At 42.0% G+C, this 16817-nt stretch overlaps 1 protein-coding gene across 2 annotated transcripts in view; it reads left to right on the top strand.

The window, feature by feature from the left end:
• The window catches only part of NYAP2 (neuronal tyrosine-phosphorylated phosphoinositide-3-kinase adaptor 2), a 251503-nt gene extending 245357 nt beyond the window's left edge, over window positions 1-6146 (top strand). For both annotated transcript variants that reach the window (XM_053309357.1, XM_053309358.1), the window contains one exon: window positions 503-6146. In XM_053309357.1, coding sequence (XP_053165332.1) covers window positions 503-730 — 228 coding nt within the window. In that variant the 3' untranslated portion in view covers window positions 731-6146. The remainder of the gene's footprint in view (window positions 1-502) is intronic.
• Window positions 6147-16817: the final 10671 nt, after the last annotated feature.

The following is a 16817-nucleotide window of genomic DNA, read 5'->3' on the forward strand; positions in this document are numbered from 1 at the left end:
TCTGCCCACCTCCTCACTGCTGCCATTATTTCTCCCTGCTGCCACTTCCTGCCTCCTCCTCCCGAAACAGCCCTTAAAGGAGCCCCTGAACCATCTTGGAAGGTGTGCACAGAGAGCTGGGATTTGTATCCCTTCTCAGTGCTTTCCTCCAGATCTGTTGAGAGGGCTCCATCTCTCTTAAAGGGCCCTCCCAGCACTGAGAAAAGTTCAGTACTGTGCAGAGGACTGCACAGTGGGAAATGGCTTTCACACTGAAGGTTTTGTCAAAATGGCCCCGCTTGAAAAATAGAGAAGCTTTCTGCACTAGTTGTCCCCACTGCTTATAATTATACTTAAAAGCCAATGAGGCTTCACTATAGATTCTGTGAGTGGTTGATGTATATTGTATTTTATTGTTTCAGTAGTGTAATGGTCTCTGTTCATAACAAAAGGCTTCCAGACCCTTAGAAGGGACCATCACTATCCTTAACCGATGGTTAAATTCTTGTGCCTTTTTAAATAGGTGACATGTATGCAGTGGATACATGGAGACCATACAATGCTGGAAATGATTGAGAAAAAGCGTTGCCTGTGCAAAGAAATCAAGGCTCGGCAGAAATCTGAGAAAGGACTTTGCAAGCAAGACAGCATGCCTATACTGCCAAGTTGGAAGAAGAGCACCGGGACCAAGAAATACAGCCCCCCACCATATTCCAAACAACAAACTGTCTTCTGGGATACCGCAATATGATATGACTGAGCATGAGGATGATCTCCTGCAAATGTGCTGCAGCATGCAGCACTGTCAGCCTATCTTCCTACTAAGGCAATGGCTGGGACTTACTTTCAGGTAAAGAACTATCTCGAATGATGCTTCCTGGAGTGGTACCCACCAGTTGATCAAAAGAAAAATCTATGTCTCCCACTGAATGAAGGCATGAATATTTTTGAGGATTCTTTTGGATCCAGAAAAACAGTAAAATGTAAATACTTCACCAATCTTTTTTTAAACAAAAACCTTGAGTTAATATGCTGTTCAAAATATAATGCAAAAATGTATGGAGAATTTTACTCATATACTGTTTTGACTGTTTTCTCTGTGTTACCTTTATGCTTAAAAATAATAATTTATAATTATCTCACCTGCCTAAATGTGGTGTCTTTAGAAAAGCATGTGGTTGTACATTTTTGGTTTAACAGTAAAATGTTCAGATCAAACCGGTGCTAGGACTGTAGAAGTTAAATACCCATATTATCCATCAGAAGTATTTTCTGTCACCTGTTTTTGACAGGTGGTGGGCAGAACTGTCAACAATGCAGGTAAAGGGATATTTACTGAGGTGTCCAAATTCCATTAACAAAGTTGTTCTGACAGTTTTCTTTAAGTTGCTATTATAGAAATAATCTATTATTTCAATACAAATGAGTGCTATCTACAAAAGACAGCTGCTGTGCAACCTTCCATGTAAACCTCACTGAAATGTCTGGAGGTTGTACACCAGTGCTTGATGGATTGCACCAGGAGCCCTGATCCAAAGATCCTTGTGAGCAGAAGCTGTGCAAGGATCTTTCCCATCAAATAGTGCTGACCATCTCTTGGAGGGAATTGGAAGGGAGGAGAGGGTGCCTGGAATTTATCCCACACCCTCCCAGATAGGAATACTGTCAGAGCTGACAACTCTGCTTAAAAGTTAAGTTCAGCAATATACAAGGAGTGCAGGAGCACTGTGTGATTACCAGTGGGGGACAAAGATATGGGGGGTCATTTAACCTACTGGCCAACATGCTTTGGTGTGCTTTGGGAGGGGGAATTTAGCTCACAGAAATAAAGGCTTATGTGCATGGACTACTGTACTGGATCAGGAAGAATGTCTTGAGTAATTCTGATAAACTGGGTTAGCAAAACATGTAAATTTGCTGAAGAAAGGTTATCTACAGTGGATAACTCTTCCTTCTTCTATTCAGATGATTTGTGGAGACCAGGGTTCACTGTGACTAAAGACTGTACATCACATGATTAAGTTCTTCTCCATTCATTGAGCAGGTTTAAAATGGTGGCCACACAGCCATAATTCCTGTCCTCATTCGTCTTTGGTACCTGAAAGCAAAGGTAACAAAATCTGTTCACATTGTTCACATTACTTTTTATAATATATTGTATTATGTGTTCAGTTAGAATGAATTAGTGTTAGTCTCACTAAAGTCAATGGGAAAGATTGACTTCATCTTGGAAAGTTTGACCCTTTGGATTGGGTCTGTAGAGCACATTTCTCTCAAGTAACCATTATCGTATTCCTGGTTGATCCTGTAATTGGGTCATAGTCCTCTGTGACATCACACCCATCTTACTCGACTATAATGTCATGACCAAAGAATTATGACCTCTTGGTTTTAACAGGAGAAAGAGATGGTTTATATGCTGTACATGAGGGTGAGATCTGTGCATTAAAGTATCTTCCAGAAGGCACTGTGTAGGGTAAGATAAAAGAAATCCATATTGCCGTAGAGTTGATGTGATCACATATATTTTGTATATTTAAATCTTTATCTATGCTTCTAAAAGTTTGGCAGCATGAAAGGTTCCTCTTTTAACAATCATTTTAAGAATATTATATTCTCTGAGAAGAAAAAAATGTGTCGTCTGAATTTATTGTCATATTGGCTTTTCTTTTAAAATGATATTGACAGCAATGCCGCAAGTGCAATTGCTGATCAATAAGACCAAAAATAAAACAAAATTTTAGTAGCTTATTTTGTAATCTATATTGCTAAAATTGATTATTACTTTATCAATAGTAGTTTCTTTCCAGACGGAAATAAAAATAAAGTTTTTAAATATTTTATAACTGATGTATATTTTGATGTCCAAATTGATGATTGCTGTATAAGATTTAAAAAAGAAGTGTGGGGGTTTATAAGTGTGTATAGTAGTTATTTAAATATCATCATTATGTTTTATCAACAGCACAGACAGACAAATCCATATGTGCATACTGACACATGTGCATATGCAACAGCTGGACTGGATATGTGGGACAGTCGCTAATGTGCAGGTGCTCCCACAGCCCAAGTCAAAAAATAAATTGTAAGGATGTTCAGAGAACTCTTGAATTCCTGAAAAGCAAGTGTTCTATGCAAAAGCAAACACCATTCCATTTTTGACAAAGAAAATGTTGAAATAGATACTTGGAAGATCTTTCAGAATTGCCAGTTCTTGAAGATCTGGCTGAATGGAGTTTCATAAGATATGTGGTAGTTGTCCTGGGAGTTGTCCTTACTGTGTTTCTCTTTTTCTCCTTTTAATTGCAACTGCACTGTACAGAGATGTTGCTGAGCTTTTTAATTCCTTGGCTCAGAATATAGAATTTAGTGACTTGTTAAGTTTGCCGCAAATATCAAAGGAGGTTTATGGTGCCCAACAGTACTTCCAGTTACTGCTGCTGGTGTCTATCTATGTTTCTGTTTAGATTGTGAGCCCTTTGGGGACAGGGAGCCATCTTATTCATTTATGATTTCTCTATGTAAACCACTTTGGAAACTTTTGTTGAAAAGTGATATATAAATATTTGTTGTTGTTCTCTGTGGTAGGGAAGAACTCAGCTTCTCCCTCCTACTGACTCACCCACCTGCAGGCCTCCAATCCCTCCCTTGCACATGTGAACACTTCTTCAACCACTCTCTCAACCACCTGTCCACTTACCTTGCTCCCCCAGCAGGAGAAAGGGAGGGAGGCCACCCTCTCCCTTTCTTCCTGTGTCTGGTGCTGGCATTGCAGCAAGCCGTGTTCCATGAACACTGGGAAAACTATAACCCCTTTCTCATGATCAGGAGAAAGGGCTCAAAAGGGGCGAGGGGAGGAAGCCTCAAAATGCTTACCTCCCCTGCAGACGATCTCCCTAGGCAGCGGATCACCCACCCAGAAGACTGTTGGCTGCTCCTGGCAGCATGAAGGTTTGGGGCCTGGGAGGTTCCTGGAACTCCCATAATGCACTGCGTGAGTGCATGGTGCATTATGGGGATTTTGTTGATGCTGGCCGGGAGGCTGCTGGTGTGTGGGTGCCTCATGGAGCTGTGTAGCACTGACGCATGATCAGTTAGCCCGGATTTAGGGCACCCTTGTGCCCTTAACCCTGACTAAGTGGAACACCACTACCAGAAGCCACAGTTCCCACCAATTTACACATGCGGTTCCCAGCAGATTACACGTGCAGAAACGATTGGACTTAAGCAGTCAAGCCCAGTCTTTGCTGCACATGTGAAAAGCCTCTACATTTCCCAGCAGTCCTGACTCTTGGCTCACAGCTGTGCCAACATCAGGCACCAGAGTAAGAGAGACAGTCCTCCTTCCATTCCTCTCCCCCACTATCAGAGCCACAGAAGCCATAAAGTGTAGATATACTGAAACACTTTATGCTATATAACCATTTAAGAAAAGGTTGACCAGTTGGCAGCTAGGAAACCAGATGCAGCCCTGAAGGAGTATTGTCTGGACGAGGTAGCACTATCATTTTAGAACACTTGTAGTGCTATCTCAGGTACATTCTGGAGAGGCAAAAGACCACTGCCTATCTGCCTCTCAAAGGCAACTTTCAGGAAGCACATTCGTTTTTCAGCTCCCCCAAGCAATAGCCTCATACCACCCAAGCTCATACGTGCCATATCTGAGAAGTTCTTACTGCTAAATGATACTGCTTTTTATAAGTTCCTAATAATTCATGAGGAGAGTAGACTGCTCTGGTCCCCCAAAATAGTACCTGCAACATGAGGTAATCTGCTGACGAGGAAATACGGCAACAAAAAGATTGCAACAACAAATGTGGGAGTTTGGAATGCAAACTTTCCCTACTCACAAGGTCTAGCCCTGTTTCAGTTGACAAGGCTAATCATCTCTGGCAGGAAATTACATACCAGTCATCATTTCTAGTTAAGGAGAGGAGCTGCTAGGCCTTTCCTCTATGGGAGGGAGCCCTTCCTGCCATCTGTTAACCCCTTCCTTTTCTGCAAGGTAAGGTTGTTTTTCAGTTGGAAACAGCGCCACACTTCACCCATTTGGGCTCTTCAAGCATCCCAGTTAAATGCTCAATTTTTAAATTGTTTTATTATTATTGTTTTAGTGTTTGACAGGAACAAAATGCTCAAATAATTGTCTGGGCAAACTGAGGGTGGAGTAGCACATCACTGCTGAAATAATTGCAATTGTTTATTTCTCATTTCAGAGGTGGCATTTCACCCTGAAAAATCCACTACAACCAAATGCTATTTAAACATTTTCTATCTTCTATACTTTTTCCATAGGTGGAGAATGACAGGAGTTAGCAATGTGAGCTCATGAGTAGCTGTATTTAAATATGCAATCTGTATAACATCCAGGTCACACTTATATACCCACACACTTATACCAACTGTATATAGAAAAATGTTTGGTATGCACTTAACTTTGCTTTAAATTTTTAAAGTTTAAACATTCTAGTGTAGCAATTTGTGTCAAGTGCACTGTGATTTCAAGAAAGCACAGTAAGGTCACAGGTCTTGTTCATTCTTGCACTAAACTTGTGTTTACGTATATTAGCAAACGTATGTTTACTTTATTGCTCTCTCTTTTTTAAAATGTTAAGCTGACGGTATTAAATAGTATGTTTTTTTAAGCAGCCAATGGCACTACATTTTTAAGCGACAGGGTTTTTAAATGAGATGAAACCATAACATGTTCATTCCAATGTAATATGTTTACCAATATTTTAAAACTGAATGTCATATTGCTTTTTTCATATTTCATTAGAAATGTCATGTATGTGCCTGAAATGTGTACGATGTAGATAGATTATAACTGTAATCATATATTAGCCATTTCTATATACACAATATGAATACATATTAATTTCTTTTCATTTTTGTACTTGATTTTTATTTCAGTAAGATGTAATTAAATGTACTTTGATACTTCTGAAGTAATAAGATGTTGTTTGAAGATCACTTTTGTTTTCTTTAGTGCATTGACAATATTTTACAATAACTTAGTGCTTATTTATTTGTGTGCCAGTGTAATTATAATAAAAGCAATAGTATAAATATTCAGCCTTTTAGCTCTGATTAATGATGTCAAAAATCAAACTGGGTTGTCTGGCAGGAGCTTAAAAAGGGAATAAAGCCTTTTGCATATATCTAAATGTGACCTTTCTTTAGTTCATTTTTGTGGGGAAGAGGAGGATCATTTTAAACATGGGTGGCCCTTTCATGAGGCAAGGAGAAGCAGTTGCCTCGGGTGGCAGAGTATTGGAGTGACAGCAGGGCTGCATCTCTTTGGGACCATTCTGACCTTTGCAAACTTCACAAGGAGAACCTCTCCTTACATTCCTTGCAAAACTTGCAAGAAATACAAGGATAAAAAAGGAAGCTTCTAGCAACCTTCCCTCCTTACTGCCCCCCAAACCACTCCAAAGCTTGCAAGGGTCAGTTCTGAAAGTGGGGTGGCCCCCTGTAGGGCCATGGAACAAGGCAGGATCTGGTACCTTCCCTTAAGCATCACAATATCTTAGGTCACTTTTGATTTTAAGTTCCTGAGAGTGGCGTTTCCTCTCCACAGGCCTCACAAACCCTGGGCATATATGCCTCAGAAGGATGGGGAAGGGAATCTAAGCACCTCCTCCATCTGCCAGGGAGAGGGAATGCCTTGCTTCTCCCTGGGAGCCCATACATGCAGCCACCCTCCATCTCCACTAGCCTCCTCTTCACTGGCTTCAAGCCCATTTTGTATGTTCACAGGGTCAGCCACCGACCTTTTTAACCCCTACTCTGCCTTCCATCCCCGCCCTCCTGTATTCTGTCTGTTAGTCCTTGAAGGGGCCACCTTACAGGACTCCATTTCCTCTCCCTGCATCATCTCCCAGGGTCTCTGCAGAGGGGAGGGACCTGCTAGCTCCTGGCTGCAGCCAGGCAAAGCTTGTCAGGCCATTCTAACCCAGTCAAGGGCGGCCATCCTCCTGGCTTCCTCGTCCTCACTCATTGACTCCAACTTTGTGTGTGGCCGGGCACCTCCCAGCCGTTGATCTGCTCGCTGCCCGGTTGATTGAGTGCCCTGTCCCGCTAGGAGTTGGGGGAGATCCCCAACACTGAGTCAGAATTGCATGCCTGTTGTATCATGAACATAGTAATCTGCTGCATTATCCCTAAAAAGCTGAAAACCAGGATCCGAAGAGCTACTTAAGGTGGGGTAGAAAGGAGGTCAATCCAAATGATTTGGTTTCTGATTCCCAATCATTTAATATTAGCAGATACAATGAAAGGAAATGGAAAATAGCTCTGACATGCCTGGTCTTGTGACAATTGCTTCTCTTAGCCTCAGGGTTCCTCTCTAGTAAACTATGCAGCTGTTCACATGAGAAGCCAAACCCAGGCTTGGGTAGCCCTGCCTGAATTTGGCTGCTCATGTGCAGTGCCAGGATCATGGGCAATCTCGGCGCTGCCTCCCCTGCAAGCATGGGAATTTACCCCGGGCTTTAACCTGGGTTAAAGGGAAAGAACAAGCCCTTTACCCCCAGGTTTAGGGTCATGAGTATGCATGGGCTGTGCATAGCCCAAGCATACACAGAGTAAGGTGCCTAGAGTGCCTGACTCCCAGGGGAATCCCACAATGCACTGCACCCATCATGTGATGGGATTCCTGGAGGCTGGGAAAATGAGTCCTGGCCTCCAGAGAGCTGTGCAGCATGGAGCAACGCAGACTGTGTGGCTGTGCAACAGTGTACCAAATAGGGCATTGCCAATCACCTGGGGGGAAGGTAGGTCCGCCCCTGCCTTCCCCACCACCCACCCTCCCCACCCCTATTATGGTCGTGTGCATGACCTTTATGTGTATTAACTGGTTGCCTTTGACCAGGTCTTTGTGAAGCTCTGCTGGTCAGTTTTTTAGTTTTTTGTTGCAACACCGACAATAACTCAGATATTTATTTCTTTATTTCTTTGACACATGTATACATCACTTTTTAAAAGACAGCATTCCTAAGAAAGTTTACCATGAAAAAATAACTGAAATAAAACATATAACCATGAATTTTAAAATAAAAACAATGAAAACAGATCTGCATAGTAATCTAGATCATGGGTTTTCCAACTTGGGTTCCCAGTTGCTGCTGGACTATAAATCCAATAATTCCCAGCCACGATGGCCTCTTACTAGTTGTCTTTTTAGTAGTAATCTGATGAAAGGTTTGTGAGGTTCCCAAACAGAATTTTGATTCCAGCAAATTTTGTCTGCTTTCATACAGATCATACCTCAAGTTAAGGGCACTAGATTATGCAAGAGGAAAAATAAATAATAATAGGGCATTCACTGTGCCACTATGCTTTGAAGGAGACATTCTTCAGATTTAGCTTAGACAGAGAATATTCTTTAAAGGGTTGATTTATCTCTGAATGAGCCTCTATCATCTATCTGAAATTGCCAGAAATAAATCTCAAATTTAATGAAAGTTCAATAGCAATCAGCACCCTCCCCCTATTTTTCCAGGAATTTGGAAATATTAAAGGTCTCGACCTTCAATATTTTCTTCTTTCTACATCACAATTTCCACTTTTCACCTTCTACCTGTATTATGAATGCCCATTATTCACCTTTCAAGTACAATCTTTTTAAAGCTCTTTAACATGATCAACATGTAATTTCCTTGTATAACGATCTTATTCCCTTTCTTCCTCTAGCCCCATAAAAAGCATAACAAAAAAGTGTAGCTTTAAGAAAACTGAAGCAAGATTAAACCATGATTTTCCATCTCTGGGAAATGTGTCATCACTAGAAATTACATTCTTCAATGAGACAACATAGCCTCGTAGTGGTCTACATTATGCTGGGACTTTGAAAAAAAAAAGGGACTTACAGATGAGGACCCAAGAAGAAGGCAGGGCAAATAGAAGAGTGACTTTTCTTAATCTGGGGCTTTTCTCTTTTTCTTCCAGGTGGGTAGTGTCCTCACCAAGTAAGCAAAGAGACTCCAAAGAGTTGTGTGCATAACTCTGGACCTCCTTATGGTCCTTTTGTCTGGCAGGTTCATGGAAGGATTCCCTGTAAGTCCACACCATGTCCTGAGAGTTGTGGGGTGTGGAGCAGGAAGGAGAATGGAAACCAAAATTTCTCCAAAATGAAATTCAAAGAAGAATTTCAAAATTCCCCCAAAGGAGAAACAGAAAAATTTCTCAGTTTCTCCACATCCCTAGTAAGAAGGAGCTCAAATATTGGAGGAAGAGGGAAAGTGTTAAAAAGGGCTTTGAGACTGGGAAAGTGTTAAAAAGGGCTTTGAGACTGGGAGAAATAGGATCCCACAGTGACAGAAGAGTAAGGGATGAAAGAGGCTTTGGGACGGAAGACAGGAACTGTTGCCTAGGTAGTCTTCAATTTCATATGTCAGTAGGGCATCCAACACATTTTTTCCTGACATCATTTGTTTAAATATTTCTTCTAAAAAAAAGAAAGCTGAGAAAGGCATGCACTCTCAACACTAAGAGCTGGGGTTGGTTTTTAAAGTGTTTGTAACAAATGAGTGACAACTGGCAATCTAAACTAGAGGCCCCAGTCCAGAGAAAATCCTATGAAGTTCCATGGGCCAACTATATTTAGCCCCATTAATTTCAATGAGACCTAAGCATGTCTAATTTTGTCTGGATTAGTGCCAAAGAGTATTTGGCAAGTGTGTGTGTGTGTGTGTGTGTGTGTGTGTGTGTGTGTGTGTTTCTATTGAATAGAATGTGACCCCATTATAATTACGCACTATTCTTTTGACTACCCACAGTCCAAAGGAATTCTGTGATATACTGTGAAATTTAACTGTCATTTTAAAAAAACCTGGGTGTCCTAAAACTAATTGGCACTTGGGTAAAAGTAATTTTCTCTCAATTATCTATATATTTTTTCTCACTCCTGCCTTATTATTCAAGATTAATCAGTGTCTAGAACATATTGGTCATCCCCTGCCTGACAGCTTTGGGTTACTTTTCAGATTTTGACACTTTGGACACCTTGGATGATTCTTAAAGAATTCCCCTAAGAATTTCTTTCTGTAACTATAGAAAATGCTATGATGGACTGGAAGAAAGTATTACTGAAAAATGAGGACCAGACCAGGTCTCCAAGCTCCAGGGGTTAGTGCGCCTCTGTGTGTGCCTCTTACCTCACTGCCCAATTGTGTGGGCAAGCTAACTACTGGCAGCTTCATTTGGGCTGCTGGCAGCCATACTTACCATAGAGGCCAGGGGAGGGAGCATTCTGGCAGCCATGGATATCCCAGTGCACCACACTGCTGAGTGGTGCATTGTGGATTATCTGACAGCCGGGCTTTGCTCCCCCTCCTCTCATTAACTGTGCCACTTGCTACCCGGCCACTCATGTGGGTGCATGAGCAGTGGAGCCCTGGTCAGGCTCTGGATCATGTGGGGGGAGATAGGTAGGATCCTGCCTTCTCCCCAGCCCCAGCAGTCATCATGAGAACAACCTCATTATGTCACATATATGACATTATAGCATGACACATACATATTTACTTTATCTGAACATTAGTGGAGAAATATGGGATAAGACATGGGCCAGGTTCATTTTTACATATAGTTTGGGCCTCTGTGCATTGCTGTATATGGGGTATCACAATGCAAAGTAATGTTCCTTCCAATGAAAAGAGCATCTAGAGATATAGATATTAAAATACATTCTCTCCTAGCAGAATCCTTAAATTGCTTAATAGGAAAATGATAAACCTTCCTGTAGGTTAGCTAAACCCTAGAATTAAATAGGCAATCATGTGCCAGCAACTGAATTATACAGAATGGTAAAGCTAGAGAAAGAACATAATTGTTTTATTATAAAATCTAAATGATTTCTAGAGAGCACCATTGAATTCCTAGAGACCTCTTGCGCTTTCTGCCTCCCCGCACCCCACAATCCATAAATCTACAAGATAGTTTTTCAAGGACAAAAGTGAGTTATAAAAGTGACTGAACAAATTCACACCTGCTATGGCAGTGTGAAACAGTTCCATTTTCTTAATCTAAATAGCCTCACCTTGAACTTCCACAGGCGGTTTGCTAATATTGCCACGGCATCTTTCCCGATATTTGCAGAAGGTGATGTGAGCAGTACTGGCAGACAAAAGGCCTAAATAAAAAGATCCTTCAAAGAAAGGCAAAGTGTTCAAATCACTACTCTGCTAACAATTTTTTTTTTGGAGGAAATCCTGGAGCTGAGTGGAGGCATCAGAGTTGACTCCAAGGGGTAGTAAGGGGTAGCAGATGCTCCCTCAGATATACTCCCCACTCCCCCATTTGGTCCTCAATGCACCAGACTGGAACTTTATAGCACAGCATGATCACACAATACAGTCATGGTATCACGGGCATACCATTAATAAGACAAAGGGAGTTGAATGTCTCCTGGCCCACAGCCTCTGAGGGGCCCCCAAGGGGGGTTCCCAAGGGACGGTTGGCCTGGCCCTGCTCTCCAAGAGTCTCCAAGACCGAGCAGCCTGTCCCTGCTAGCTGCCGTGCTGCTCACTCTCTTTGTAGTTGCTGCAGTTGCAGGAGCAGCAGGCAGAGAGGTAGCAGCTCAGCTCACCATTCTGGGGGTGGATCGGTGTGTGTGTGTGTGTGTGTGTGTGTGTGCAAGAACAGTTACACTCTCCATGAGTTTTGGTCCTGATCGGCATTTATTTGCTGGGCAATAGCAGAGTCAAGAAAGGGTTAATACTCTCTCTGTTAATCCCGCCCTCTCCCAGAAGGAGCTTCCTGATTGGTTCTCTTGGGGTCTTGTGCTCCTCCCCACCACTCCTGCTCTGACCAGCATTTTGGAGGAAATCCGAGTTGCTGGCTGCTGAGTGAGTCCGGATGTGGCAGGAGTCAGCGGTTCAGCTTGTCTCCCTCCAGGAGAATAAAACCAAAAACCATCACCCTTGCTTAGGCAGTGTGTTTTTCTTCAGAAGTAATATCAATTTGTGTGCATGTGATTTGTGTGTCTGAGAGTTTTACATGTGTGCTTTACTTGAATGTGTGCTTTACTGGAGTGTTGGTTGTTTTTATAAAGTAGCCTCTGTCCTGAAGTAGCCTTTTTCAAAAAGGTATTAAAAGTCCCCCTTTTGCAAACTTTTCTAGCATTTTTTGTATTTTGCACTTAAGAGAAGAGGATTTCCCTCATTCCATTTCCCTGTGGTTCACCCCAACTTCCATTCCTCCTCCTGGAGTCCTGAGTTGGGGAGGAGAGCTGGTTTTGCATCAGCAAGCAGGAATTGTCTGCTTAGTAGGATCCACCCTGGTTTATATTTGAATGGTGGACTACATTTGTGAGCCCTGTAAGATATACCCCTAAGGGGATAGGGGAGAGCAAAGGCATGCTTGCATGCAGAAGGTCCCAAGTCCCTTCCCTAGAAGCATCTCCAAGACAGATGAGAGAGACTCCTGCTTACAAACTTGGAGAAGCCACTGCCGGTCTGTGTAGACAATCCTGAGCTAGATGGGCTAGGGGTCTGACTCAGTAGAAGGCAGCTTACTATGTTTATCTGTCTTTAAGTTTCTGACGTTATTACCTGCCTTGAAGATCTGAATCAGCTTCAAAAGATGGAACAAAAATGTACAAATTAATTCGTCTACAAGTTAAGGCCCTCATTTAACAGTCTGACTTTGGCAAGCAGCTAGTCTGGTTAATCTAAGGCATGTGTTAGCGCCAATCTCCAGGATATTTGGAAGGAAATGGGAAGCCTACTGTGACTATCTAATTATAGGGTCAACTAACACTCAGGCAATCACTATTTTACAGGATGAGAGCATGAAAGCAAGGATTAATTCAAATTTAAATAAACAAAACATAGGCAACAGGGAGTTATTTATTTTTCTTATGATTTTATTTTTATAGCCACTTTTAACCACCAATGGCAAATACAATTGCTATTAAAACAGAAGACATATAAATAGAATTGCAAAATACACTTTTTCCCTTCCATATTTATGGTGTGTGTGTGTGTGTGTGTTGTATCAATAGTGGCAGATAATAATGCACATGCACAGACACTGCCTTGATACTGCCACCCAGAACAAAACTCCTTCCGCTCACTGATGGAGAAAAAATGGTTCACAATACTTGAGGGTTGGGGAAGAGTGGAGCTAGCTAGCATCCTGGATTGTTTGCTAGTTTTAAGTTGTGATTTGCCTAGATATCCCTTCACCTGCCTTTTCCAAATGAAAAATATTGGGGTGTGGTGTTTTTTTTTTAATCCCGCCATGCTACAGCCCTCACAAAAATGGTTAAGCTTGGAACAGAAGCTTCCTTTTTGGAACCCACAGAATGGGAGAAGAGCTGGTCTTGTGGTAGCAAGCATGAATTGCCCCCTTGTATTTCACAAAGCTGATTATGTTGTATTATTTGGTTCTGCTGTTGTTTACTCCTTGTAACTGTAGTCTCCTGTCCTATGTTAATCTGCAACACTATATTACATGTGTACAAATTCCCAAACTCATCTTCTGCAGCAGAGACATGGGGCAAGGAGAAGGAGAGGAAGACAGTGAGGGGCCCATTTTAAAATTGGGCCCACTCCAACCTCGATATGCCCCTGCATGGTATATAGTAGTCCTGTAACTTGAATGAATTACTGTAAATGGACTTTGTTTTAAAGAAGCCTCGTTTAATCACTTCCACAGTACAAGCAGCAGAGACGGGAGCATCCAGGTTGGTAGGAGATGCCCCCAGCCTCTCAGGAGCCAGGCCAATCCCTTAGCTTCCTTCCTGGCTAGGAACTGGCTTTCCTTCTACATGGACAGGAAGAGGAAACTCACCCGGAAACTCACTTCAGCAAAGTGAAGGTCTGGCCTAATCCAAAAAGATAGTAAACTTTTTCACACAAGTATCTACATCAGGGTTATCTACTTCTAATTCAGGGTTGCATGCTCATGTGAACCAGGGAAAATGTCCCAAGCCCTGGTAGTCTGAATTTGGATAATCATGCTTCTAACAACAGTACCTGGGCTCGGTTGTAATTTCCTGTATTTCCAGGTTCTGGCAGCCAGCTGCCATGTTTGTGAGAGAGTACTGCAGCTGGATGGTCTGGTAACTGTGAATGAGATGCTCTACACAGCCCACTCTATGGTCCCATGCTAGCAATGGCTTGAATAGAGATAGAGCAGTCCCTTAGCTTCCTTGCTGGCTAGGAACTGGATTTCCTGCCCCCTCATGGCCAATCAGAGTACAGCTGCTGATGTCATGGGGTTTCCTGCCTCCTGCCACACAGTACACTGTGGGAAGGCTCAATTTCCCAAGGCCTTCCAAGCTCCGAGTTCACCACTGTGGCACTTCTCTTGGAGTGGGGATTGCAGAGCCCAATGGGGCCTCTGTTTGTCCAGTATGAGATAAGGACTCTTCCAAGCCCAAACCACTCCACTTCTGATCATGTGCAAGCATCCAGTATTTTCCCTGGCCCATTTTCTGAACAAAAGAATACCAAACCCCATTTGAATTCAGCAATATATCCAAAGATCAAAAATAGAATCCAAATATTATATATGAATATTTTAACATAATTGTTCATTTCAAAATTGCCAATGAAATGAGAGAAGTATGGATTCATATGGAAATTTATATTAACACTATATCTCTGTTACCAGCCTGCATATTTCGTCTCAGTTTCTAGTGATGCTGGCAAAATCATGGCATGATGCTCCATCTTTCAATTAAAGCACAATAATGAGAAGATTCATCCCTACTTCTCCCGTTACATCTGCAATTTTGAAATGAATGATTGAACTTTCCAGTTTAACATGGAGAGCATCTCAATGATCATTTTGAGTTAGTTTTATTTATAGTTATATTTTTACTGATTCGGTTTTATATTTTCTTGCATAGTTGGACAGTACAGCTTTTTTACTATTATATTAAAATATTCATATATAATATATGGATTCTTTTTTTAATGCTCTGCCATTTTCTGCTGCATGGAAAATGAGTGATTAACTATCATCAAGATTTTAGGACTATCATCAAGATTGTAGGTCTACCACAGATATTAGGGGGGAAATGTCAAAGTCTCTTGATCTGAAGAAAGCTGTAGACAGATTTGCTTCACTTCAACATGTCACTTCAACAGGCATGTTCAGCTTAATTACTAAGGTAAATAATTACCTCACTTCTGTAGGTGTTTAGTGTATTGGAAAATCCTCACTCCATACTGTTCTTTGCCACCTCTTTGCTCCCCCAAACTAGTTTTTCTAGAATTGTCCATGAGAAGCATTCCTTGAAGCAGGTCTTTCAAAGCTTGAAACAAAACTCACATGTGGCAAGTTGCAGAATAATATTTTCGGTGGGAAAATTGACTTTATCTGGGAGAAATCCACTCACCCCTCTCCCTGCCAAGAACTCTTGAAGAGAGAGTTATAGTATTGAGCATATTCATGCATGTCTTGTACTGAGTAGCTGTAGCTGTTTTATGATATCACAGTGTTGACAAATTCAAGGGTTGTTTTTTGTGGAGGGGATGCATTTCTCCTGGAGAAAGTCAATTTTCATGTCAAAACATTTTTCTGCAGATTGCCATATTGTGGCAGCTTTGTAATCCCTGTCCACACCTCCTGAGCATATTCCACTACCTCCCCCCCAAATAGATGTAGAGATATTCTGTGCACATAACTGTGGTGAATAAAAATCTTTGCTGCTTCCAGAAAAGAGAGAGGACTTCGCAGGGTGCTGAAATCACCAGTTCCCTCTTGGAAATAGAATAAAATAAAATACTTTTGGAAATAGAATAAAATATAAAATAAAATAAAATAAAATAAAAATAGAATAAAATACTTCCTCATGATCAATTAAAACAATAGGCATGTCTCCAGCAGCGGCCACCGGGTGCAGGGGGTGGGCAGCAGGAAGCACCTATAACGGTAAATTAGTAGGTGCTTAACTCTCCTCCCGCCACACCTGAAAGCTGTTCAGAGCAGTGGTGCACCGCCTAGCACTCCCTGTGGCGGAGGATCAGCTCCACCACTCAGCTGGCAGAGGCCATTTGTGTGGCTAGCAAATGGCCTCCACACATGTCTGGAGGCCAGCTGAGTGGCAGAGCTGATTCTCCACTGCAGCAGGTGCTGGGTGGCACGCCACTGCTCAAAACAGTTTTCAGGTGTGGTGAGATAAGAGGTCAGCAGCTACTAAACACCTAAGCACCTGCGTCAGCTGCGGCTGCATGTCTCTAGTGATGGTAGGAGAGAAGAAGGGTTCCATCCTCCTATCTGTAGCCCACTTTGCTGTATTCCCTAGTGCCCAGAAAGGGGGAAAATATTTCTATTTTACCTCCCCTTCTTTCTTCTTTCCCCTCAAACATGGCATAGCGGGAAATGGTCACAGTGGGGGCTTCAGTTCCAGCATGTTTTGTAACTTGCTGCCTTACAATTATGCCATGTTTAAAAAATAAATAAATAAATAAAAATAAACCAGTGCAGTTCACCTTCTCCCTATTTCCCTTTTCACTAACCAAGGAATCTCTCTCATATATTAGAGAAGATCCCTGCTAAGATAGGTAGGATAGAAAAGTATAGTATAATCTAGAGGAGGTGCAGATTTAATAATATAATATGCTCCATTTCACAGCCTCTTCCCTCTCATGTTCAAATCCTATCCTCAGCCATAGCAATGGACAAGGCTTACATCAGCTCCCATCTTAACATAAGAGGTGTCTTGCTATATCAGGCCAAAAGGCCCATCCATTCCAGCATCCTCCTTCACACAAGTGCACCTGGGAAGCCCACAAGCAGGGCAAACAGGGCAACCACCCCCTCCCCTTCCTGTTTTCTAGACCCTGGTGCTCAGGAGCATGCCACCTTTGATCCTGATG

Source organism: Hemicordylus capensis, chromosome 3 (genome assembly GCF_027244095.1).
Source record: "Hemicordylus capensis ecotype Gifberg chromosome 3, rHemCap1.1.pri, whole genome shotgun sequence".
NCBI lineage: Eukaryota > Metazoa > Chordata > Lepidosauria > Squamata > Cordylidae > Hemicordylus > Hemicordylus capensis.